The following is a 26,378-nucleotide window of genomic DNA, read 5'->3' on the forward strand; positions in this document are numbered from 1 at the left end:
CACATACATTACAAATAGAATTAAATATAAAATAAAAAGCGTTCTACATCCTCTATTAAAATCACATATTTCAAATTACATCTTACATCTGAGTGAATGAGGCTATGTTGAGACTGGCTTGGTTGGAATTTATCCCCTGGGTGGAGGAGAATTATGAAGAGAACATTCAGGCAGCCTACTCATTCATTGAGGATGTTAATGACTTTGTAAAAGACCTATACCCACAGAGATTAGATGACCTCTTGCAGAATGCTGCCCTTGCCAAAGTAAAACAGCTTCAGGATGTATTCCTGGAACATCTTCATCATGACAATGGAGATCTCTCTGCATTTTAGATGTCATATGTGGATATTGTTGAAAATATCTTGCTGGCGCTGCTGTGTGCTGCTCGAGAAGGAAATTGGCATTTACATCTTACCGCCATACGCTCTATAATTCCACGGTGTTTTGTATATGGCAGGATAAACTACCCTAGATATCTTCCTGTATACTATACCGAAATGACATTACTTGCAGCAAAACATCCAGAGACACACCACAAATTCATCAACGGATGCTTTTCAGTTCAAGTGTCAGATGTTAATCCGTTTGGACGAATTCCGTTCAATCAAGTGATAGAGGTATCAGTCAACAAAGACACACGACTCTGGGTGGTACAACAAGGTTCAACCTTGAGGCTGGTGCTGTGAAAAAATATTAGATGACGGCTGAACACAGAAGCGCCTTTTTGGGTCAGATAAGGGAAATGGTTTGTTACAACAGATCAGCATGTTCTCGCGCAGACCTAGATGTGTCACAAATTGAAAAAGACGAAGATACTGTTACGAGAGCTGTTTTCCTGGTTCATTGCTGGATAAACCCATTTGTTGGGCCCCATGATCTCATTAGTCCCTTCACGTCAAAAAAGGCATCTTAAGACATAGTGTCCGACATAATGAAGCCTCATGAAATAGGTGAACAATGCTATACAGACTTCATCTCGACTTGATAATAATCCACCTATTAAGAAGTTTCATGACCCAATAAAAAAATTAGCAAACTAAAAACTTTCACTAACATGTCTAAGAAGAAAGCAGTGAACAGCAATGACAGGACAATCATCATGAAAGCAGACAAAGTACTATCTGGTTGAATGATTGTGACAGCACAGAATCCGAACCTTCAAACGGTGGATGTACTCTCTCATCCCTTAGGATCTTTACCATGGGCTTTAGCAACTCCAGAAGGTCAGTTGCGAAAGACAAACAAAGCTGTTTTAGCAATACACTTGCAGAAAAACATTACCATTACTGAAGAAATTCCTGGAAACTCTGCCACTCTAATTGATGGTATGGTTCTCGTTAAGAGAGTAAAAGGAGAGAAATCAAACTTTGACAAGGTGGCTGTGTCTGTCTTGTCCATAGCTTTTTGGGAAGGAAATAGGAGTCAAAGAATCGATGTTGTGCTTAATACGAACAATGAGACGTCAATTAAGAACAGCAAAAGGACAATCAGAGGGGAAGAACTGGGCACCATTAACAGAGTATCTCACCTTCCCAGATTGTTAGACACGGGAGGAAATTCCTAAGCCACGTAAGGAATAAAACAACTCATTGCATTTCTTGTTAACAAATCAAGGAAACCAGAGTGTTTTGTGAAAATTGAGAATTATACAACGTAACGGTACGGTTACACGTAAATACACAGCACAGAACTTAGGGGCTCATTATGATGGCAGAAGGACCGCCACCGCCGGGCCGGGGGTGGCAGTCCTTCCGCCATCATACAGAAAATTCCCAGCGCCAAATTAGGATGGTGGTGAGAATCCCAATGGTTCCGCAGCAGATGGAAAGTCTGTTCGCCATGGTTCCGCAAGGCGGTCCTTTTCTGCCCGCCTTGCGGAACCCGGAACCAGGGCAACAGTGCAGTGGTGCAGTGCAGGCACCGCCGTAGGGATTACGGTATCCCTTTCTGCCTGTCTTTTTGCGGCGGATATCCCGCCACAAAAAGACAGGTGGAGACTGGCTTTCGGGGCCCGTTGCAGGGTCCCTCTGTGTGTGGGGTGCACTGGGAGGGTACCCATGGTACCCCCTGCATTTCCCTGCACTGTGTGGCAGGCACCGCGTGGTGCCTGCCACGTAGTGCAGGGAAATGCTCAGCATGGCCTTTTAACATTGCAGACGATGCTGCAGCCAGCAGCACCGTCTGCAATGTTAAAAGGCCAGGATGCACCCGCGCATCCTAATTGCACTGGTGGGACCACCGCACATCTGGCGGGTGGTCCCAGCACTGCTATGATGGCGGGCGGACTGATGTCTGATGAGCCCCTTAGATTACTATCTATCAGAATTCATCCTTAATGGAAGAGGAAACCTAGATAAAATTGTGTTTATGTTCACTCATGACATACATTGCGTATGTAAGATGTAATAACTATTATTATTTGAAATTGTAAGTGGAAATTATGCATATAATCTATATTAATATATGAGGAATAGAATGAAGTTTTATTGTTATTTTAAGGACTATTGTTATTATTACAATTAAAAATCATAATTATTTAAAATATATATTGAATTTTATCATTCTAGTGGAATTTGATTTATTTTTTCACATATTATGATGAATTTGTCTGGTATTTCTCAAAAATATGAAAACATAATTTTTTTCCAGCTATGGTTGCTAATCCAATAATATCAGACAAAAGGCAAAGAGTGATGACTTGCTATCACGTATTTTCCATCTCTAGGCATCCATACCTGTTGGAACCCATGCCCCGATTGGTACCAATGACCTAAATCTGGAGTCCTGGCTCATGGCCTAATGGGCCAGCGCTCACTTCACCCATTCCTTAAAGTTCTGTGGCAGGAGGCCCTCATTTTGAGTAACGCAGACCATCCTCCGCTGATGGTGGCATAATACAAAATGATGAGCACTCCCTGCAAATGGTGGTGAGGAGCATCTGATACTCCTGTGTGTTATAGAAGTCTAGTGACTGAGGTGACCTGAATTGTGCCAGATCCTCTGTACTGCAGGGGTTGTATGGCCTGTGCTGTGCCCCTAGCAGTTGAGAACTGTTGGGCTATGTATATAAATTCACATTCCATGTTTGTGAAATTACAGCACACCCTGGGGGGTTTTCACCCAGATTATTAAAGTACATCCCGGAGTAATTTGCTTGGTTAAACATGCATAAGAACAAGAGAAAATGTTCAGACCTTTGATGCTAAAACACCCATTCAGACGCAGACTTGTGGTCGAATTAATCAAGGGAATAACCGTAAGGTGCAGTAACAGTTTTTTCCTGTTGTGGTTTTACCACATGGTATTGCCAAGACCATTAAAATGAGGGCCAGAGTGTTTGGAAAATAGCAGTGTACTCTCAATGCTGGAAGCTGTTCCATTTCAGCTTTTGTCTATCAGGAACTGGGCGATTCCCCGTCCTTGTGAAAAGTTTGAAAAGCAAACAAAATATGTAGTCCTAAAGGCTGACAGCTTCTCTGACATTTCCACTCCTGGAGACTAAAGGACATAAAAAGAAGTAATTCAAACAGGAGAAAATCATTATCAAGTGATCTAATATTGAGTTCGTATTCCAGTAGATAGCTTGTAAATGTAATGGTGCATAGATATGTCTGTAACCTAAGGCTTTGAGGTTTCATCATACCTTTTGAAAAACAGATGTGACCTAGTGGCTAGCTTCACACTTTGAGATCTGGATTTGAATCCTGGCTTGCCTATTTGTCTAAACTTATCACTAAAATTGGCAGCAATTTAGTTCTTAGTGTGTGTCATGCAATAATAGTGAATTTATTCATTTTACCACACAAAAGCTGGGCCCCCTTTGCTATGAGGAAGAAAATTCCCCCACATGTTTATAAAAATGATATTACAAGTCATTGTGGAGTTTGCTAACCTTATAGTGGCTGTCAGTCTTTATTTGGCCACTGAGGTCCTCAGTGATTGCAGTTTCCTTTACATGTGCAGTTTGGGGTATTTTATCTAGTGTATCATTACTTTTGTACATTAGAAACTGCATCAAGTAGGTAACCACTTTATAAATAATATGTATAAAACTGAGTCCAAATTAGCAAAGTGTAACTGTAACTCTGAAATACTTTATTGATACTTACTCCCCATATCCATAATCTAGACATGTGTACATATCTTTTGTATGATCCCACCCAAAGTCTGTTCTTCCAAATGTACTCCTGCTGTTGCAGATTTGGGATGGAATTATAGCTTTTAGATTGGACAGCGTGCCTCTCACTCAGGAATTCAGGGCAGAAACACCGATCTGGGTTTAGGTAATTTAGCAATCTGGTGGACTGAAGGTGAAAACATACACCAGAAGCTGCCCGAGTCAACAGAAATGTTCTGTGGGCCTTGGACTGTATTTTCACAGATTCATGTTTCTTCATTGGAATAATCTCTTCTTATTCGGAGTCCAGGAATGGTAGATGGATCTGGTGCTCTCGATACAAACTGTTTCTTTCCAAGTGAAGTTAACATTAATTGAATCTTTTCCCTCTGGTAAGAGACAGTTATCCAGCTAACTATATAAAACTGCATAACGCCTCAAAATTCAAAATGAATTGTTACTAGCAGAGAACCAGGTTACGTAGCCGAGCTGGTTCCTGTCTAACTGAGTTAGACATTGGATGTTATGTTTTTTTTTTTAATATGTTTTAAGGTCTAAAGACAATAGAAATTAGGGATTTATTCAAAGTTGCGCATAAATGTATTTGTTTCTTTGTATTTATGTATTGTAAACAGAACTGCTGCACAGAGACTATAGCAGACGGTAAACAATACTTGGTAATAAAAACAGTGGATATTGATGATATGTGGAGAACAGAAGAGGGAAAAACAGTACACTCCTATTTAGTGTCTAGTGCAAGGGACCCCAACATTTTCTGTAATAAAACCTACTTATTTTAAATTCAAGTCCTCCTTAACTACTACTATTAATGTTGTAATAGTGAGCACATCAGACAAGATTACATCCGTGGCCACCCCATGCGAAGTTACCTGCACTGATGCTCATGGGCGTAGTTGCCAGAAGTAATATAATAAAATGGCTTTATAACTTTGGAATGCCTCTACATGGCTACTACAGTACAGCTGCAGTGACCCTGGCACCAAGGAAATATTTGTATTAAGGCTCTCCAACGCTGCATGATTTATGACTCAAACATCAGTTTTAAATAGGTTTTGGAAGTTCAACCATTTTTCTCCAACCATTAAATGATGAGTTATGGAAATACACATATCAAATGCAGGCTTTTCAATGTTGGGATACATATATTAATTCAACAAAGCAAAAGCTTCTAATTTAGTAGTTTGAACGGCACACTGGAGAGCTACTTGGAGGTAGTTGGAGAGCTACCATTAGCTCAAGAGCTACTCTTTGGAGAAGCCTGATCTAGTGGGTGTACGACCACTGAGAATGTATCAACGTGGTATGGTCAGTCATGGGAGTGATACGTGGGACATCCAGGCTGGGTCATCATAGCAGTTCATCTTGGGTCTAAATTGGCCCATTTGAAAGCTTGCAGCAGAGTGGTTAGGTGACAGTTTCCAACTAGTAGAGTCTGCCCAATCGAGATGTTCCATAGGTATGGTTTGAATGCTTTCACGTGTCTATTTCTTTTTATCACAGCTTCATGCCATTGCTGCAGGACTGAAGGCTCTTGCCACAGAGTACTGCACTGCTGGAATAGAAGTATGCCGGAAGGCATGTGGTGGTCACGGCTATTCATTGCTTAGCGGGCTTCCATCATTATACACAAAATTGGCAGCATCTTGCACTTATGAAGGAGAAAACACTGTCCTATTCCTTCAAACTGCCAGGTATTTCAAATGATTTATTTGTTACAATCATTTATTATCCTGTGTTTTACTATTTATATAGCCTGTGCTGTTCCTTCAAACTTGAGGTAATTCACAGAATCTATTTAGATATTTTATGCTATTTATAAACCGCTTTAGTTAAATTAGATTTCATTCTGTTTCAAAACTCTTACTATTTTATAGGTTGTTTTATAAAGAGGTTTTGTTCCGTTTCTAATTTGCAGAAATTTCATATTTTGCTCTATGCGGACATTTCATTCTGTTTTTTGTATCTTACTATTTATATTTTGCTCCCTAGTAATTGTTCATTCTGTTTCTAATATCTTACTACTTTATGTATTGTTTTACACAGAGGATTGATCCTGTGTTTAATATCTTACAAATGTATTTATGGCTTTATATAGATGTTTTGTTCTGTTTCTAGTATCTTACTATTTACATATTGCTTTATACAGTCTTTTCACTCACTATCTCATATAGTAGCTTTATATTTTACTTTATACTGAGGTTTCATTCTGTTTCTAATTGCTTACTATTTTACCTATCAATTTAGACAGACGTTCCATTGTGCCTTTTCAATACCATACAATTTTATATATTTCTTTTTACAGAGGTTTCATTATCTTTGTATTGTCTAACTATTATATACGCTACTTCATACTGAGGTTTCATTATGTATCTGTAGGAAAATACCTCTTTTCACATGATAACCCCTCTTTTTATTAACTGATGCTGTTGGTTTTTGGACTCTACACTGGGGCTATGATAGCAGTCTATTTATCCACACTGAAGATCGTAAAGGAGAGAGCCCCTCAAAAAAGGAGCACAGGAGAGCGTACCACTCCTTATCTAAATGATTACTCACACTAGGTATGGTCTCTACCAAACAACAACAGATATGTTGCATTAACTCATGTCAAGGAAAAGATCAAGGTTGTTGTGCAGAATAGGGTGGGGATCCTTTTTTAAGGACGAGAACCCTCACTCGCCCGAAGGTGACATGCTTCATCATAGGGTTCCCTCCTCACACTAGGGCCTCAAGGTCCCCAGTGTGGGCTTTAACTCTCCAAAAAGAATGGGAGAGGAGCTGAGGTGTTTTATTTGTTTGTTGTATAGAGGGGGTAAAAAAACACGGTGAGTGAGGGGCAGAGTGCAAAAAATGAAAAAATAACTGTGTTAAAACTGTCTCCAGGAAACCAAATAACTTTGTGCGGTGTCCTGGGGCAGGATTAAAAACTAGGGGTTAACAACAAATGTACTCCTATTATTGGGTCAACGTGTTTTTCCCTCTATTCGACCCCCAACGGGGTTCAATGGGCATTTGTCAGGACCAGAAATACGATTAGTCACACTGCATATAGAACATAAAGATAATGTTAATGTGCAAACAGGAAACAGACATTTATACTGGCCATCAAAGATTGGTATCCATATACACGAAATTTGTGGAATACGTCGTCTCATCTGTAAAGAATAAAAACAAAACATAACTAGAATTCTTCCAGCTGCATGTGCACAAATAATCTCAGAACAACAAAGAGAATGAAAAGTGGAGAAAGATCCCCAACCAGCAATAATCCCAGGTGTCTGAAAAAAATATTTTAGAGGTTACCTGGTCAAATGCATTCGATTACCTCTCCTCAGCCGAAGGGTACCTATGTTTGTTATTTTTTACTTTGCCATGTTGTCCAGCAGCAACACTGCACAACAAAAGACAGCGACAAAGCCAACAGCTCTTGGGTATGCGAGAGCTGCTTGGCTTCTTCAGTGATTTTTTTTTTGTTGGTCCCTGTGGGGCAAGCAACATGGGAAAGGGTGGGAACTGTAGAGGTAACACAAAGTGACCGACAGCAAGAAGAGAGCCGAAAGGGCAAGCATGACCACAGAAGGAAGGGAGGGAGCACGCTACAACAAGGATGGCGGGAGGGAGCCAGTAACAGAGCACAGATCAGCATACTTCAGTTCATCTCTAATTAGAGAGACATCACCACTGCCAAGTAGATTGCCTTCAATTTTAGGATGCTGTTGTGATTTCATCAGTTCAATGGAGTCCATGCATGGGCATTGAGAAGGCTGAGAGATGCTCATTGTCATAGTCAGAAGGATTTTTGCTCTTGGAATCTCCTGATCTGGAAGGCTGATGGACAATGTACTGAGGCTACCTCGAGGATTCAAGGTGGTTTCAAGCAGACAGCTAATTATATGGAAAACACCATCAAACACAGAGCCACAGTGCCCTCTCCTAAGCAGATTGGATATTTCAAAAAGAAAAATAGGTCGCATGGAACAAACTAAGTCAAGAACGCGCTACAAATATGTGCTTTCAGCAGCAAAGAGCCTTCTTCGATACCCGGTTTTCAAGCGGAAAAAACATTAAATAGCTTCTGCTAACGGAAATGTGAGAATAACTTGCAGCCTTTCTGCCGGCTAATTGTCTCATACGTTTTACTGTGAAATTATAAAATTGGAGTAGTACTGGTTATTTCAAATCCCAGCAAGGACAACACAGCCCTCCATCCTTCCGCAGTTGATAAAATGAGCACCGTTATACTGGATAAAAGTAAACTTCAATAGGTATATAAAAATTAAAGACAGTAGAGCTACGCAAAAAATGCCGGACATCAATAGCACGAGGACAGCACAGGCACTATACTCTTTTATATGAAATATTCTTTATCACTTTTGTTTGTATTTTATACTTATTCTACACTATTACGTGGAACCCACCACAATCTATACGAGGCATTCCGACAACTGCACCAAGGTGACAACCATTTAATTTCCACACAGAAACAGAGGATTCAGAGAAGCATCACACATTCTAGCTATGAAATAAAACCACCACACATAAGAAAACGTAATTAATGCCACATTATTAATTCTATCCATGGCTTCTGAATCTTTCACGCTCTATTCTAGTCCAGATATCCCACATACTATGTCCGCGAGTCCTCGTGTTCAAACAGGTTAACACCGACCACCCACGAGAGTACAAGCACCATTGCCGAATGAGCCGGCAGCCCACCTCAGAAGGTGAATGAAGGACAACATTCTCGAATAAAGCACCAGAAGAGGCTGATTGGATGCCTCCAGGTGTGAAAAAGAAAGAGAAGAATCAAAAAGAGAGAGAGAGCGAGATCGAGCTCCTGGGAGTGCTGCTTGCGCGCGCGCGCAGTCTTCTGTTTTTCAAAGCACATACTCGTGCTTGTGGTGCGCCGCTGCTGCGCACTCCCGCAAGGTGTATGTCGCCACAAGCACGAGTATGTGCTTCGTAAAACAGCTGAACGACGGCTAAAGGTCCTCCTATGCAGCGCATGCGTGTTGCGTAGGCGAGGTCTAAACAGTCAGTGTACCACAAATCAGTGTACCTCACCCTCATGTTGTTATCTCATTGAAAACAATCAATGGAATAATTTGCCCACATTCATAACATTATATACCTCTGCCCTGAATATTACGCACTACACTGGATCACTTATGTGAATGTTCACTGTGCTCCGGGCTAAAACGTGAATATGGCTGTCTCAACTCGAGACCATCAAGCTATTCCCACATGACAGTCAATTTTACCCTGCCATGGGTTGAAAAGAACAAAGTCCCCATGTAGCCGGAGTCTAATGGTCACAGTGGCCCTAAGGTGACTCGCTAAAAACACGGAGAAAGCTTAGTGCCCAAACAATCTTCCAGACTGCATGACTCTCTAATCTATTCCACTATGCGCCAGACTGAATGGACACCCTGTGGAATTATCCCAGATAGTCTTCCAGGAACGGAAAAAAGAAGAATGCATTAATCAAATAGTACTGAGAAGCTCACCTGAACAGTGGTCCGGGCTTCAATCTGACAGGGTTCCAGCAAGAGGCAGCAAGACGCTGACACTAACCGCTAAAGACAGGAAATCCACAAAGTGACATTGTCACTATGTGTGTGAGGAACATGGGAATTGTAGTTTCCTTTGCCACACACGTCCGCGCCTACCGAGTCCCTTTTTGTCTGTTGTAATGAAGTGTTCAGCCGAACGTAAAACAAACTCTTATGCAGGAATGTGGCAAATTGGCTGGTGTGGCAATCATCATAATGGAAAAGTGCAGTAAGAGTTTGGGACAAAATCCTTATGTCATTGCACCACTCTGCAGTTGGTATTTGCAATCTTGAACCAGGCCTTCCCGATAGCGTCGGGGTTTCGCAATCTTGAAACAGGGTAATTTTACTGCAAGGCAGAGAGAAAATTGCGAAAAGTAGGTGGGAGGACTGTGAGAATAGTCAGGATTGAGTGATACAATTTCTACAATCACTGGCTCGTGCACAGTATAAATCTGGCACCTTTACCACCACCTCTTCAGAGTATTTAATGGACCTGGTAAACTTAATTTGAAATGGCAGCCCTGCTGGAAGAAGGCACCTGACTCATGACTCCTGCTAGAGGAAGACGCATACAATGACTAATGGACTCGTAACTCCCGCTGGCACCCAACGATTGGAACTACTCTCCAAGGGTCAAGTGACTGACCTCATGTTTTCGTGTTTCAAGGACACAAAAAGCAGAAGGACTCCTGATTGTAGGAAGGCCCAGCTGACCACTGAGACCTGGACCTTGCAGACGATCTAGCTGGAGGGAGACCTGGTGCCTAGAAGTCTTCCCTTAGGAGCTGAGAGCTGCAGGACTGACCACAATGACTTTCGTAGAACTTTAAAAAGTTTGGGACTTGTTAATTTTTTTCAAAGGGTACATTAAATGATGGCTCCTGGTTAGACAATGGACCTGTGTTCTGAAAATGTTCCTCTCTGGAGGATGTGGGTGAAAGGGAGGGTGGAGAGGAAACCATTGGGATGTAGGTATATAAGAATATGATTCACCTATGTTTAGACTTTGTATCATTTCTGGGGAAAAAATCCAACTGTCTTGTTTGGTGCCATGCAGTGAGGTGTGAAATTAAGACAGGATTTTAATTATATCAGAGCTTTGTTAGTAGCTTCTCGAATTATGCAGGGCTCGTATTATTTTTACTTGGGTGTGTATTGTAGGAGGGATCTGAATATGACCTCTTTCTGAATATGCCAGATTGTATCACAGGCTCTACCTTTGGGGAGGCATTGTTCATGAATAGGCTCTCTTTAGATCACTTTCTAACTATTGTCACAGCTCTTAATATGTATGTACTTTTAACAATGCTGAAGTTCTGTTTATATCATATGAAATGATGATAATAATAAAATATAAAATAAATATCAGAGTTCAGGCTATATCATTGTTCTAATTGTACCATTGCTCCCTCTTATTTTAGTTTCTGAGGAAGCATCTTGTGTATTGCTCTGGCAAATTTACTTTTAGACATTTTCTCCATTTCACAAAAAATTTCTGTAAATAAACCTAGATTGTACTTGCGATCCAGAGTCTAGCCTGCCAAGTCTTTATCATGGAGACCGCTCACAGTATTACCTTCTCCTGACTATATTGTGTAATTCTTAGACAAGTAATTTTATCACAGTGTGCCTCCGTGACCTTGTTTGCCATATTTGAGAGTATATACCACAAACTATATCAGTGACTGGACATTGACATTTTACAACTAGATGAGCTCCGCAGGTCTTGTAACAGTCCAAATTGTGTGACCCTGATGATTCTCAAAGCTATTTACATGTGCAAAAGTTGGTGTTGCACTCCTATAAAGGATTTACCGCATGAAGATTTTCGTGTAAGCAAATTTACTCAGAAGGTCTGGAAGTAGGTGTGAAGTGAAGTGGTAATTTATGGCTGAATTATTCTGAAAGTGTGTGCACACCTACAAGCTTACATGTTTAAGGGTATTCACCAACTACTAACCTACCCCTTGACACCCTAGAAATGGCAAGTTATTTACTCCAGACTAAAGCATGAGCATGGGCAGGTTCCTAATAGAAGCGGGGGGCTGCACCCCACCCCCCTTTTTGCTTCTATTATTTGCTTAATTAAATAAATGGCTCTTACCTACAGCAGTAACAATCATCCAGCATGCTTACTGACCCTCGCGCTGCGGCAGAGAGGTAGATTGGCCCTGATCTGGTGCAAGCCGGATGTTGTCTGCAATGGCCACCAATGCAGTTTCTGTACTGTAATTGGGGCGGAAGCCTGACTGAGATGGCTCCAGGTAGCCAGCCGATTCGATATGGTCAGAGAGGTGTTTATTGACATGTTTTTCCAGGACTTTGCTCAGGTAGGGTAGGAGGGAAATGGGGCGTAGATTAGAAAGATCTTCCATGGGAGCTTTGGTGTTTTTCCGCAGCGGGATAATCTGAGCCACTTTCCATGTTGAAGGTAAGTGACCTTCCTTCAAAGATGAATTTAATAGAGAACAGACTGGATCGGATAGCAGGTTGGCAAGGGAAGCAGAGATTATAGCAGGAAGGACATCCAGGGGTGAACCTGATTTAACCTTGCACATTAGCACTGCAGTCTCTTCTCTTGATAGGGGAGGAAAGTCCAACAGTGTTTTAGGCCCAGTGCTGAGGGGTGCAGGAGTATCATCTAATGTCGAGGCGCAACCTGTCTTGGTAAATTTATTAGAGATGGCATCAATTTTCTGTATGAAAAAGGCACTAATTTTATCGCAGAGAGGCTGGGAGAGATTTTCTTCTAGTTCGCATGCTTTGGGGCAAGTGAAGTTTTTCCAGTCCTCATGTTTGTCCTTTACATGTCTTCGCTCATCCCTCCCTTCATCTTTCCTAAGAGATTCCACGTTATCCCATGTCAGCTGTAACTCTTGTATTCTTCTGTACATTTCCTCTTATCTAGTCCCATTTTGTTTTTTTGTCTCCCTTCCCTCAATGAATTCGTTTCTCCTTCTTTTTCTACATCTCACTTTATTCCTCCTTTATTCTCCTTGTCCTGCTTTATCTCCATCACTCTCCCCCTCTTCTTCTTGCTGCCTCTTCCTTCAAAGTCCTTCCCTTTCTATCTAACCTTTTCACTCTCCTTCCCACTGTCTCTTGCTGAATATTTTAAAATTGCTCTATGTGAGGAGTAAGTAGCTCATCCGGTCCCGTTTCCTTTGCACTCCAATATTCTATTTTTTAAATACAAAACCCGAGTTCCAAAATTCAAAGGAAAACTAAGAAATTACTTGAACCAGTGACTAGGTACAACCACGCCTATGTGTTCCTCAGATGTCCCAAACTTCCTTACAGTTATTTTTCTAGCTCCATCCTCAACCTTTCTCTCCTTTCTCATCTTTTGCTGTCCACTTGGTTCTCTGTCAAGGCATCTGCCTTATGCGTCCATCAGTCTCTCTTTCCACTTCTCCCACTCCTTACCTATATCCTCACGATTATCTCACCATGATTGCTCCTTCTCCATGATGAGCCCTCAGACCTGGACTCCAGGTAAGGAGTGCAGCTCACAACATTACCTTGCAATCGCTACACAATGAAAAATACACATGTGCCAAACTGGCATAAAGGGATCAGGATGAGTTAGGTTTAGCAATGTTGCTAAGAACAGACGTTCAATGTAGTTATACCTCTCGTCTGTAACATCAATTAATTAAAACAGTTCATGTGCAAGCTGCACATATCAGATACACTTTGCACTTGATTTTAAAGTTAAAATTGTCCTATTTAAAACGTTAGCCAAAATGGCTATGCCTGATATGACTGACAACAGAATCGTAATTCATACAAATAAACTGTTTCTTGCGCTGTTCTCCTGAACTAATGGTAACAATGTTCTGCTTTATGTTATCACACCCTAATCTGCGCATAAAAGATGGCATTAATTCGTCCTCAAGGGCATGCCAGCTACAGTTGAAGATGCAACAGACGGTGCCCTGCCAATATTTTGGCTGAATTTGGGAATGAGAACATCCCACTGCTCTGAGAAGAAGGACTTTGCTTGTAGCCTCTGCTGCCGCCTGCCATTCAGAGCTAGGTTCTGAAGCTAAACACCAGTAAGGGAGTATGGAATTAAAAGTAGATGCCACCCATACAGTGTACATGGTGGAGAAAATGAAACTTGCATGCTGCATCTGTTTACAGAATTTGACCTGGCGTCACCGACGACACCTTTCTCATGCAGAAGGATAGTATTCTATTGCAACATTTATAATATGCTTACTACCCCTATGGGTGGCATTAAAGGTCTTTCCTATATGGTTAGCACGCTGCACCTTGTAGGGCATGTGGCTGGAAGTGTGTTATGTTTGTTTTGATCCTGTGTGGGAAGTGTTTTTGTGTCATGCTTGAGCACCATTGAGGTGGGGTTATCTCGTTATGGGATGAGGTGCTTAGCAGTGTGATATATGAATGAGTGTGAGAGAGGCATCCAGTTCAGTTTGATCCATAAAAGTGCACAAAGACAACCCCGGCCGGACACCCACCCTCACCCACTGCCAGAGCACTTGGGAGAGAATGTGGCCTAACAGCTATGGCGGTCGACCCCGAAGCTGGGGAACCGGGTTCGAGTCTCAGAAAGGATGCTCAACATCCTGTGATTCTGGGCAAACCACTTAATCTCCACGCGCCGTACAAAAAAAATGAATGTGTCCTTCTGTAATGCAACTGGTGCACATGTAAAGCGCTTTGATACCTTCGGGTCTAGTTTGCGCTATATAAAACTAAAAAAATAATAATAATTACTGTGTTAAACTCCGTCGGTAGTCGAACACAACAGTCTTGGAGACATTAGGTTGTCTTATAGTTGCATTTGAACAGTAGAAAGCCATCATGCGCACTCTCACCCATAGTTAGATTAAAGCACTTTTGCAATTTGTGAAATGTTTCTGGTCACCAAAGAAACCAGGTCTAATAAAGCAACACTATTTACCTTGAACTACTTACTGCAGTAAAACGGAGAAATGTGGGAAACGATGTCTCTTAAATAAAATAATTAAGAGGGTAATGTCCAACTTTTTGAAATAAACGTTTGTGAGGACTGAAAAAATGTGGTATTTACCAGAGTTTTATATTGTTAATCCAGGCCTAAAGATTTTTATCCAGGCAATTGCTACAGGCCAGGCGGCACTTTTGATAGAACTACAGGTCCTTCAGATCTGCCTCACATTTACAGCTTTCAAGCAAAAAACTCAAAGAAAGCCAGTCAGTGTGTGTTGAACTGGAATGTGAATGGTCCAGAACACGCAGAAAAAATAGATTACCGCTCCCCAGCTCTCTATTGCTAATTCGTACCTGTGGGAAGCAAAGGTCATGTACACAAAAGCAATGCACTTTTCAAGACACGTGCATGCTAGGCTGTTGTGGTGCACTTGAAACATACGATAGTCATGCAGAAGCAATTCTGCATTCCACGCTGTGCTGCTGCACTGAAAACATGACTAACTTGATGCGTTTCAGATGAATTTGCCCACTTTCAGTTCTGTTCTGACCAAGAGCCGCCAAACAGAAACAGGTCACCTCCACCCCCCCAAACTTTTTTAGAGACTGCTCCCGTTGCTTAGAGGACTGGGGAGGAACACTCGTGTCAACATACGTCGCTTATGCAGGTTATATCGGGCTCACAGATTTTAGCATCATTCGATATCCAAAAGGCTTTTGATACCCTGACTTGGCTGTATCTTATTGAGGAAAGTGGGGGTGCCAGACGGCCTACTTCATTGGATTAGGCTGTTATATAGAGTCTCTGGCACTCAGTCAGACCTATAAAGGTTTTTCCACAAAGTGGCAGATATCAATGGACACCAAGCAGGATTACCTTTTTTCGAGACCTTAAGTTGACCCGTCCGAGATGATTAGGACTCATCAAAGGCGGCGTATCTCTAGCGAAAAGGTGATCCGCCCGATCCATGAAGCCAGAATGGGGGTCCCTAATAATGGAGGTCGATCACACTAGCTGCACAAATGGTTGGGATGTGAGATGGCTGGCGGTTGAAATGGACCTCGAACGAATGGACCTCAGGCGTACGAAAGGCAATAATGACTTACTATGCGCGTTGTATACTGGGGAGGATATCCGCTACCCACACTCCTTATATATGATCCGATTCTTTTGGCACAAATGCAGTCACCAGCTGAGTTTGCAAGTCCCGTACTTCCCAGATCGTCCCTCATGGATAATCCATGACTTAGCGAAGGTAGCCTGGCAAAACCAGATGCTAGACTGTACACATAATGATATTCAGCCTCTGGGGGAATATAATGTAGATGGCACACTTTTACCATTTCAGAGATTAGCAGACAATTGTGGCCTCAGTGTTGCTCAACTCTTTACAAATAATGCCGTGGTGGCGGCCATTCGTTTGATATGGTAAGCTGGTACACATGAACCTCTGAAATCTGAAGCTTTAGGTACATTACTTGCTCATAGGATACAGCAAAATGAGGTGAACTCCATTATTAGATCTCTAGCCCACACTTTTTAGCCCAATTTAGCCACACTTTGAATGACATGGGAACAACAATTGGTGGTATAAATACAAGATAATGAATGGGCACAGACCGTGGAGTGCACTAAAGCTGTCAATAGAGGCCCCCCGTTTTAAGTACTTACAGCTGAATTCCCTTCACTATACTTACTTGTCCCCAGCACGCATTACCACGATATACCCGGAGGTAGCATCGAGGTTCCCTAGATGCTCCACTGTTTATGCAGATTTCGTCCATATGGAATTGCATTGTGCCCAAATACAGCCATTTTGGTCGCTGTTGCTTGATGCAATTCATGACTTTTTTTTTATTTGTTTGATTACATTTTTCAAAAAACAAACAGAAGAGAGTGCACACAAAAAAGACAAGACAGGACAATCATGATACATATTGCCGGAGTACATGTCACTCTGATGTCATAAACCAAAATTACAACAACATTGGAGCATCTTAGAACAGCTGTGCAATAGGAATCACAGTGCATCTGTTGAGTCGCATCAATCCAAATAGTATCAATGGATCAGTGAGGTTCATACCAATATATGTAACAATCACACAGCAAATTTCTGATCCTCTGACGGGGCAGTCCCATTGGGCCAATGTATCACAACTTAACTTACCCAGTTCCCCCTAATGGTTCTGCAGGTAATCCTTGAGTGGTTGCCAAATATCACAAGGGCACGAGGCCACAGGTAGAAGTGTTGCATAAATGTCACTAGCTGTATTAAAATAAGGTCACAAAGCCAGTCTTTTAGTGTTGGTGTTAGTGCTAGTGCTCTGCCCCAGTGCGGAGGCTTGGCGCTTTGCCAGAAGGAGAGCAATCGCCGAAAATCTCCTAATGCATTTTTAATGGGTTTGACATACCCCAGTAATGCAGTCAGTGGTGAAGGCTGCAGAGTATGTTCGACCATAAGGGACAAGTTATAAAATACGTACTCCCAATACGCCCTAATGGGTGTGCAGTTCCAAGCGAGATGCGCAAAATCCGCCTCCAGCGCCGCACACCTGGCACGCGAACTAGTGACAGTGGGCCTTATCCTGGATACTAATTTTGGGGTAATATATGCTCTATGGAGATATTTAAAATGCAATAATTTATTCATGTAGTTGTTCGAGACATATCGTGTCAGTGCACAGCAGTATAACCATATTGCGTCTGTTAATGTTTCGCCTAGATCCTGATCCCAGGTCACCCTTGCCTTAAGGCCCACTGAAGGGCGCATGGATTGTGATAGGTGATACAGGCGGGAGACGAGATGAGAATTATCTGAGGAGTTAATTACTAGTGTGAGAGGAGGAAAGTCTTCTGGTTCTACTCCAGCATCGGGTAAAGTGCTAGTCAAAGCGCCATGCACTCTGTGGAGGAGAAACCTGTCCATATAAGTAGTAGCTGCACGTGATGCCAAGTCAGTGACTGCATGGACGAGAGTCTTTAAACAGGTCCCCCACTGTACGAAGCCTTAATTTTTCTACCATCTTTTTAGTAAGAGTTTCGGTGGCAGGGGGTATCCACGCATTGTCAATCAATGGTGTATAAGAAGAATATCGAAGCTCATACTGCAAATATCGATGTAATTTGTTCAACGCCCAGCAAGTTGTAGACAGCATCTGTATTTCAGTGGGGCAACGTGGGAGACCCTGCGGTAGAATCGACAGGAGTGAGTTTGGATAAACCTGGGATCTCTCAGGTCTGAGGTACTGTATGTGAGCATCTGGATGATACCAATAGTATGTGAAATGAACTTGCGCCACCAGGTAATATAGGTAAAAATCCGGAACTCCAAAACCACCCGCTCATATGGCATTGTAAGCATATTAAGTATAAGTATAAAAAGGCTTATAAAGCGCTCGAATACCAAATGGTGTCTTGGCGCTATGGTGTGAGTGATATGCAGGAAAGTGAATTAAAGTTGGGCCTGGAATAGGCGATGTTTGAGCTTTTTTCTGAAGAGAGCATAGCCAGGTTGGAGTCCCAACTCCACAGGCAGTTGGTTCCACAGCCTGGCTGCACAGATGGCGAAGGAGCTGCCGCCCCATCTAGCAAGTTTGTATCTGGGAATACGGATAAGGCCAAGATTGGCCGACCGCAAAGCACGGGGTGGAATGTGCGGTGGAAACCTATCGGTCCCATCATTCGCGCCCCCGCCAAAACGAGCCCGATGCACCAGGCAGAGTGCTTTGACTTCAATCCTTTGTTGAACCGGGAGCCAGTGGAGGAAATTCCTTCCCGCTGAGGTGGAGCAGCCCCTGGGTAAGTTGAGAATTACCCGAACCGCGGCATTCTGCAGGGATTGGAGCTTTCTGACCTGAAATTTGTCAGTGCCCAGAAACATGGCGTTGCAATAGTCCAATCTGGACATGAAAAGTGCTTATTCCAGCTTATTCGTGGTTGCTTGCCCACCCACACTAGTGGCGTCAACATGGTACGCAGGGTATCAAAAGACGACGCAGTCAAAGCAATTGGAATACTTAAGAATAAATATAATAGTCGTGGTAAAACAACCATTTAAAATATGGCAATCCAGCCGGTGAGGGAGCTTAGTTCATCTATCGACCTGTGTTGTAAGCTGATCAGTCTCCGGCCCATAACTAAGGCGAATGACCTCTGCGGCGTTACAGTGCAGATAGATTCCAAGATACTTAGGGGGGTCAGTACACCAATGCAAGGAGAATTCTATATCTACCTGGGTAGTTGCAGGGATTAACAGAAACATTTCTGACTTTGTCCAATTTATGACCAATCCCGAGTGTACCCCAAAGCGAACTATTTTCCGCAGAAATGGGGGAAGGTTCTCAGCCGGTTGCTGAACGAATAGCATCATCCGCGTAAAAGGAAGCAGTGAGTGGGCCCGCATGTAGTTGCAAGCCCCTGTGAAGATGACGCTCCTGTATGTAGCGGGCAAGGGGATCCATAGCAACAATGAACAAAAGGGGGGACAATGGGCACCTCTGTCTAGTGCCTCGTGACAAAGGGAATTTTCGTAAGTATCCCGTTCACCTTCAATGGGCAGTTGGATTGGAATACAGAAGGCGGACCAAATTCAAATAACCCATGGGTATACCTAGTTCTTGCATCACAGCATATAACAAGCATTTACAATGCAATGGTCTCGGCAATATTATAGGTAGAGCTATTGGTATTGCTCATTATTTTTTTTATCATTTTTGTATCCCTAAATAAATGGCATTGTCATTTCTATTGGCATTAGCTTTTTTTTGCATATGTGATACCTATTGCATTAGCAGAGAGAGAGTGAGGTTGTGAGATAGAGAGAGAGAGTGAGGTATTGAAATAAAGAGTGAGGTAGTGAGAGAGAGTGAGGTAGATAGAGAGTGAGGTAGTGAGATAGAGTGAGGTAGTGAAAGAGTGAGGTAGTGAGGGAGAGGGATGTTGTGAGGTAGTGATATATAAGCATAGAGTGATGTTGTGATGTAGTGAGATAGAGAGAGGTAGTGAAAGAGAGAGTGAAAGTGAGTTAGTGAGATAGAAAGAGTGAGGTAGAGAGATAGAGAGTGATTGAGGTCTGTCTGTCATCTATTTATGCCTATCCACAAAAAGTGTATCTACATCTATGCACTCCGCTCTATTCACCCATATATATCTGTCTACGTGCGCACTCCACTCTATTTATTCATCTATTTATGCATATACATAAACTTCCATCTACATCTATGCAATCTCTCTAGTCTTCATACATTTATATATTTCTACATATATCTATGCATTCCACTCAATGTATCCATCCATACCTATCCACGTATGTCTACATATATCTATGCACTTCACTCCATTTATCTATCTATTTATGCCTATTTACATTTGTCTATCTAAATGAATCTGTGCACTCCAATCTATTTATCCATTTATGCTTATCCACATGTCTGTCTTCATCTATGCACTCCACTGTATTCATCCACATATTTTATATCATTCTACGTGTAGAATCTGCACAATCCACTGTATTTATCCATATGTTTAGATCTTTCTACGTGTATCTGTTCGTCCATATATCGATATCTTTCTATATATATCTGTGCACTCCAGTCTATTTATCCATCCATGTATACTTATCTACGTGTGTCTACATATATCTATGCACTTCACTCGATTTATCTATGTATGCCCATTTACGTTTGGCTATACATGATTCTGTGCACTCGACTCTATTTAGTCATTGTTTATGCCTGTCTACTTATGACTACCTAAAAGCATCAATGCACTCCATTCTATTCGTCTGTCAGTTATACCCATCTGCCTACGACTATCAACCCATTTATTCAACTATGTATACATCTATGTATACCTTTCCACGTGTGTCTGCATGTATCTATGCACTTCGCTTTATTTATCTATCCATGTATGCCTACCTACGTTTGTCTATACATGATTCTGTGCACCCCACTCTCTTTAGCCATTGTGTATGCCTATCTACTTTGACTATCTAAAAGCATCAATGCACTCCATTCTATTCGTCTGTCTATTATACCCATCTACTTAGGACTATCTATCCATGTATTCAACTATGTATCCATCTATTTACTACTTAGGACTATCTACATTTATATGTGCACTATCTATGTATGCCTGTCTAGGTAAGTATAATGTAGCAAGCGCTTCGCGCCCCATATAGCGATAGTAAGCGCTATATAAATGTTGCAATACAATACCTCTATCTACTCCATTTATCTATTTATGTATTATTTTCTAGTTATGCCTCTCTACGTGTATTTATGCACTCCAATCTATGTATTTCTGTCCATACAACCAACTATTTTCAGCTGTCACTTTTAAGAACCTATGAATATATTAACCGTCTAAGAATCAGACTACAAATCTACCGATTTTTTTATTTCTCTCCCCGCCAATCCCTGCATCCACCCGGCAGTCTGCCCGCCAAAGAATCTGTCCAAGTGGCTATATTTGCAATCTCTGTCATAGCATGTCATGTGCGATTCCTGTGTTCTATAAACACCAGAATGGTCCTCAGATTTAAATCCTGGGTAAAGTCGGGCGGGCCTCTGTGTTCTCTCATCCGAGATGTTTTCATCTCTAACAGGGGGTGCAGCGCGTGTAGTTTCCTAGGTCGACCTAGGCTGTGACCAACACTCGTGCTCCTTCAATTAGTAATGAGCATGGGGGTGAAGGGTGCACTGCTCAACAAAGCCGGACAGACGACACGTGAAGGTGCTTTTTCCAATCCCGTTACTCCTATTCTACTGCGAGAGAGGGTGGCGTTTGTGGTAAATACAGAAAACATGCGGAAGTGCTGCGGCTGCACCCCAAAAGGAAGGACTACCCCCTCCGGCGCCACATCCTATAAGCAAAACGGTGGCTGGTTGGGGGGGGGGGGGTACCTGCATTATCCAAATATTATCTTCTCTGATCCTTTAAGTAGACATTTTCTCGAGAATCATTTAAAAATGTATTGTTTTTCATCAACTACTACCCGACTCATTGTGCCAAAAAAAAGTCGTGACCACAGGAATACACGTGCTTCGAGGCTCCCGGGCCGCTTTTCGTGGCACTACATTTTATGGCGGAGGATTATGTTTTACAATCAACTTTGATTATATGAATAATATTATTCCCTCGCATTGCTTTAGTTTGTTCAATGACCCTTGTCTTGTACGAAAAGCATAATGCCAGCATTTTTGACAAAGAAAGAGGGAGGGCTACACGGGAAAATGAATGTCCCTTTTCAGGCGGCCCAATGCTTTATTTCTATTTCTATTTATTTCTATTTAGGGAGTTTTGTAAAGCGCTTGGTGACGCACAGCGGCGTGTCCCCGCGCTAAGGAGCGGCTGCTAACTGGAACCTACAGAAGTGGAATACTTTACTGTTCGAATAGTGTAGTTTTGAGCTTGGCTCTAAAGATTTGTTCAGATGGTTCGAGACGCAATATTAAGGGTAATGTGTTCCATCTGACGGCTGCAAGGTACCTAAAGGATCTTCCGCCCATCCGTGCTCTGGACACCTTGGGGACAACAAGGCGTCCCGAGCCAGAGGATCTGAGGGAGCGGGACGGTTCATAAGGCGTCAACAGTCCTTTCAAAGGGAGAGGAGACCTCCCGTTGATGATCCGATGGCACATGCAGAGTACTTTGAAATCAACCCTACTTCTGATCGGGAGCCAGTGCAAGGACCGAAGGGCCACCGAGGATGCGGCTCTTCTGGGTAGTCTAAGTACTAGCCTGGCAGCGGCATTCTGTAGGACCTGTAAACGGCTCAGATTCTTCTTCGGAGTCCCTAGATAGAGGAGGTTGCCATAGTCCATCTTTGAGGTGACTAGTGCATGCACAAGGGTTTGACGGGCCTTTACAGGTAAAAACTTCAATGCCTTCCTGAGACTTTTGAGGGTCCCAAAGCATGATCCGACCACCCGGTTGATCTGAGGGCCGAAGGTCAGGTCGGAGTCGAACCAAATGCCCAAGTTCTTTGCTTTCAGGCATGGGATAGGTGTTGAGCCAAGGCATGGAGGCCACCATGCCGACGTCCACGCCGATCGGTCTCCCCCTACGACAAGCACCTCGGTCTTATTTCCGTTTATTGTTTATTATGCAACTCAGGATGCGTCATTGTCGCTTAATATCCATCAAGAAATACAAAACTAGAATCATTTTAAACGGCGAGGAGAGGAAAGGAGAAAAGGCATTACCTCATGTCCTCGACGCACAACAGCAAGAAGATCCTCACGGCCGGCCAAACGATAGCAAAAAAAATGGCGGATGGAAACTTCGAAACTTTTTCGGATTCGGGGGCGTGTTCCTGCCGTTCTAAAAGGGCGTGGCTAAAAAGTGGAAAGAACAGCAAGGAACACGCCCCCGAATCTGAAAAAGACGGAGCCTATTTGGAGGGACGGCTCTCTCCTCCAATGGCGGGCCTCCGTTTAGGAAGCCAGCCAATGGAGGAGAAGCAAAAAGAGAGGCGGGCTAAATAGCCACTCTAGGAAACATTAAATCTTCCGACTTCCGGTTCTGCCTTCGGCAGACCGGTAGTCCTCGACCTAAAAAGGAGCATTCTAAAGAATCAAATGCCTTCTCGCCATCCAGCAGCACAACTGCCGCTGGGCGTTTCGGCTCCCTCTGGTTCCTCACCGAGCAAACCACACGCAGATTGAGCATCATGGACCTGCCAGGAACAAAACCTGCTTGAAACGAGCATAATATAGTATCAACTAATAACGAAAGACAGGTGGCTAGAATTTTAGCGAGAATTTTGTAGTCCTGGTTTAATAATGACAATGATCTGTACGACTGGCATTGAATGGGTGGTTTGACCGCTTTAAGAAGCAATGTGACTATGGTCCGAGAGAGGGAGCCACATTCTAGGGCTTCAGCGTAAACCTCAATCAACCGTGGAGCGAGTATATCTTGGTAAGCTTTATACGAATCTCCAGTGAGACCGTCGGAGTCGGGGGCTCGACTGCTGGCTAGGTCTTTTATAGCCTGCTTAACCTCATCGGCATCAATCGGGGATGCCAGGAAATCATGCTGCTCATCCTCAAGCCAAACCATGGCTATTTCCTGCAAATATTCCATTATGAGCTTGCCCTCCGGGAGGATCTCGTGTTTCATACAGTCGCTTATAGTAGGCTAATAAAGCCTCCGAGATGTCGGCGCTGGTAATCAATGACCCACCCATGTCTGTTCCTAAATGTGTGATATATGTCGATTGATATTGTGGTCGGAGGAGCCAGGCAAGTGTCCTACCTGGCCTTTCACCCTACCCATACACCCGGGCCATAGGTTATTTACCAAGGTACTTGACCTCCCTGGCGTCTGCATCATTGATCTCCACCATCAGAGCTGAGCGGGCACGGAAAGACGCCAGCGAGGGATCCGTAAGGGCAGCCGCGTCTGTATCCTTTAGTTTCTGTTCTATTTTACCTAGCTCACCCCGAATAGAGCGGAGTACGCCAGCATGCTTGGAGATGCTGACTCCGCATACCACTGCCTTGAAGGCATCCCAGAGTGTCAGTTGTGAACGTGCCTTCGTTAAGTTCAAAATATTCTCTAATGGTGTCACCCACCTCGCTACGAAACACTGGATATAAGAGGGCAGAGGAGGGGAACCTCCATAATGGTCGCTGTTTAGGGAGTAAGGAGAAATTTAATACAAGGAGGACCTTGATATCTGGTCTGATATCTTGTGGGGTAAATATTCAATGTCCCGTACATCCAGTAGCAACTGTGGTGTAAGGTACCAGTGGTCTATACGGGACGAGGAACTTTGTGGGCGAAATAAAAAGAATATGTGCGGGTCCTTGGACGATGCGTGTGCCAGGGATTGTTTGATAATGAAGCCTGCAATTCATGACTTCACAGAGCGACGTCTAGATATGTACATGGCAAAATGTCTTTTGGGACCTCTCACTAGACCCAAACAAACTAAGGCGGTACACAGATTTGTTGATTTGGCTTTACTGATTGGTCAATCAATCAATCAATCATTTATGGTCAATCAATCAATCATTTGTAGAGCGCACTACATACCCGCAAGGGTCTCAAGGCGCTAGGAGGGGGGGGGGGGGCGCTACTGGTCAAACAGCCAGGTCTTGAGTAGTTTCCTGAAGGTCAGCAGGTCTTGAGTCTGTCGTAGGCTCTGTGGGAGGGTGTTCCAGGTTTCGGCGGCGAGGTGGGAGAAGGATCTCCCACCGGTGGTTGTTCTTCGGATGCTAGGGACGGTGGCGAGTGTGAGGTTGGCGGTTGGGGATGTAGAAGGAAAGTCATCTGTAGGCTGGTAGCTTGAAGGATATCCTCTTGACGGGGAGCCAGTGCAGGTTTCTCAGGTGGAGGGGTGATGTGGCTGTGGCGTGGTACGTTGAGGATCAGTCATGCAGAAGTGTTTTGGATGTGTTGCAGTCGTTTGATGAGCTTGGTCGGGGCTCCCGCATAGAGGGCGTTTCCGTAGTCGAGTCTACTGCTGACGAGGGCCTGGGTGACTGTTCTTCTAGTGTCAATCGGGATCCACCTGTAGATCTTGCGAAGCATGCAGAGGGTGTTGAAGCAGGAGAAGGAGACGGCGTTGATTTGTTTGGTCATGGAGAGCGTTGAGTCGAGGATGATTCCCAGTTTGCGTGCGTGTCGGTGGGTGTTGGGGCTGCCCCCAGTGCCGTCGGCCACCAGGAGTCATCCCAGGCTGAAGGGTTGGAGCCGAGGATGAGGACCTCCGTCTTGTCCGTGTTCAGCTTCAGTCGGCTGATCTTCATCCAGTCGGCGACGGCCTTTATTCCTTCGTGGAGGTTGGATTTGGCGGTTGTTAGAAATGGGATTTCTGGTTGGCTAAGGCTTGCGCCAAAGCCAGGCAGAAGCCACCACTCTAGTTAGGGCAAGGGAGTTACACACCAAAGATAACCCCTGCTCACCCCCTTGGTAGCTTGGCACGAGCAGTCAGGCTTATCCCGGAGGCAATGTGTAAAGCATTTGCGCACGCACACAGCAACAAAATCCCAGGCACAAAATAAACTCCACACAAGGTTATATATAAAAAATAGCCTTTGTATTATTAAAACACATTAGAATAGTAAGCACATATTATACACTGTGCCAACTGGCACTGGGCAATATTTACAAGGGATTATTTACACCTGACAGGGCCAACTGGACCACTGTCAGTACCATCACAAAGTGAACTTAGTAAATGTAGAACTTATCATAAACATAGAACACAACCAGTAACTACTGGTAATCACTGTACTTAGCATCGGCCTGTAACATAAACTACATTATGCACAGCATCCCATCAGGCGCAAATTACATTCTGCGCCAACCTCACCAGAATAAACCCATTATGCAATTCTTTCATAAGTCTAAAACACATTAGACCCTAAGTATAACTACATTAGGAAATAAATCTCACTAGTATAAACCATAATATGCGAACCAACCTCATAATCATAAAACACATTTAGAGGTATCAACACAGGGTGCGTAAATTATTCTACATTCATCACATTTCCTATCATCCAAAATCACAGTAGGGCCTGGCGCCCTATAAACCTAACAATCCTCCTGGCCAACTGGCCATCCCAAAGGGGGGCTCAAACACCCTGTGTCCAGAATGTCAGGGCTGCTGCCTAGCAGCTGAAGTGAAGGGTGCGCAATCTGCGCAGGCCTAAACGTTGCAGCTACCCACTACTTGCTGGGTAGCTGAGAACCATAACATGGGGGCCTAAACGATGCAGCTGGCACT

General features: G+C 43.3%; 1 protein-coding gene across 1 annotated transcript in view; it reads left to right on the forward strand.

Annotated features, from left to right (window-relative positions):
- Positions 1–26,378, forward strand: part of ACOX2 (acyl-CoA oxidase 2) — a 243,585-nt gene that overhangs the window by 142,711 nt on the left and 74,496 nt on the right. The window contains exon 9 of the mRNA XM_085624741.1: positions 5,642–5,832. Coding sequence (XP_085480867.1) covers positions 5,642–5,832 — 191 coding nt within the window. The remainder of the gene's footprint in view (positions 1–5,641; positions 5,833–26,378) is intronic.

The sequence above is a fragment of the Triturus cristatus genome, chromosome 9 (assembly GCF_964204655.1).
Source record: "Triturus cristatus chromosome 9, aTriCri1.1, whole genome shotgun sequence".
NCBI classification, from domain to species: Eukaryota; Metazoa; Chordata; class Amphibia; order Caudata; family Salamandridae; genus Triturus; species Triturus cristatus.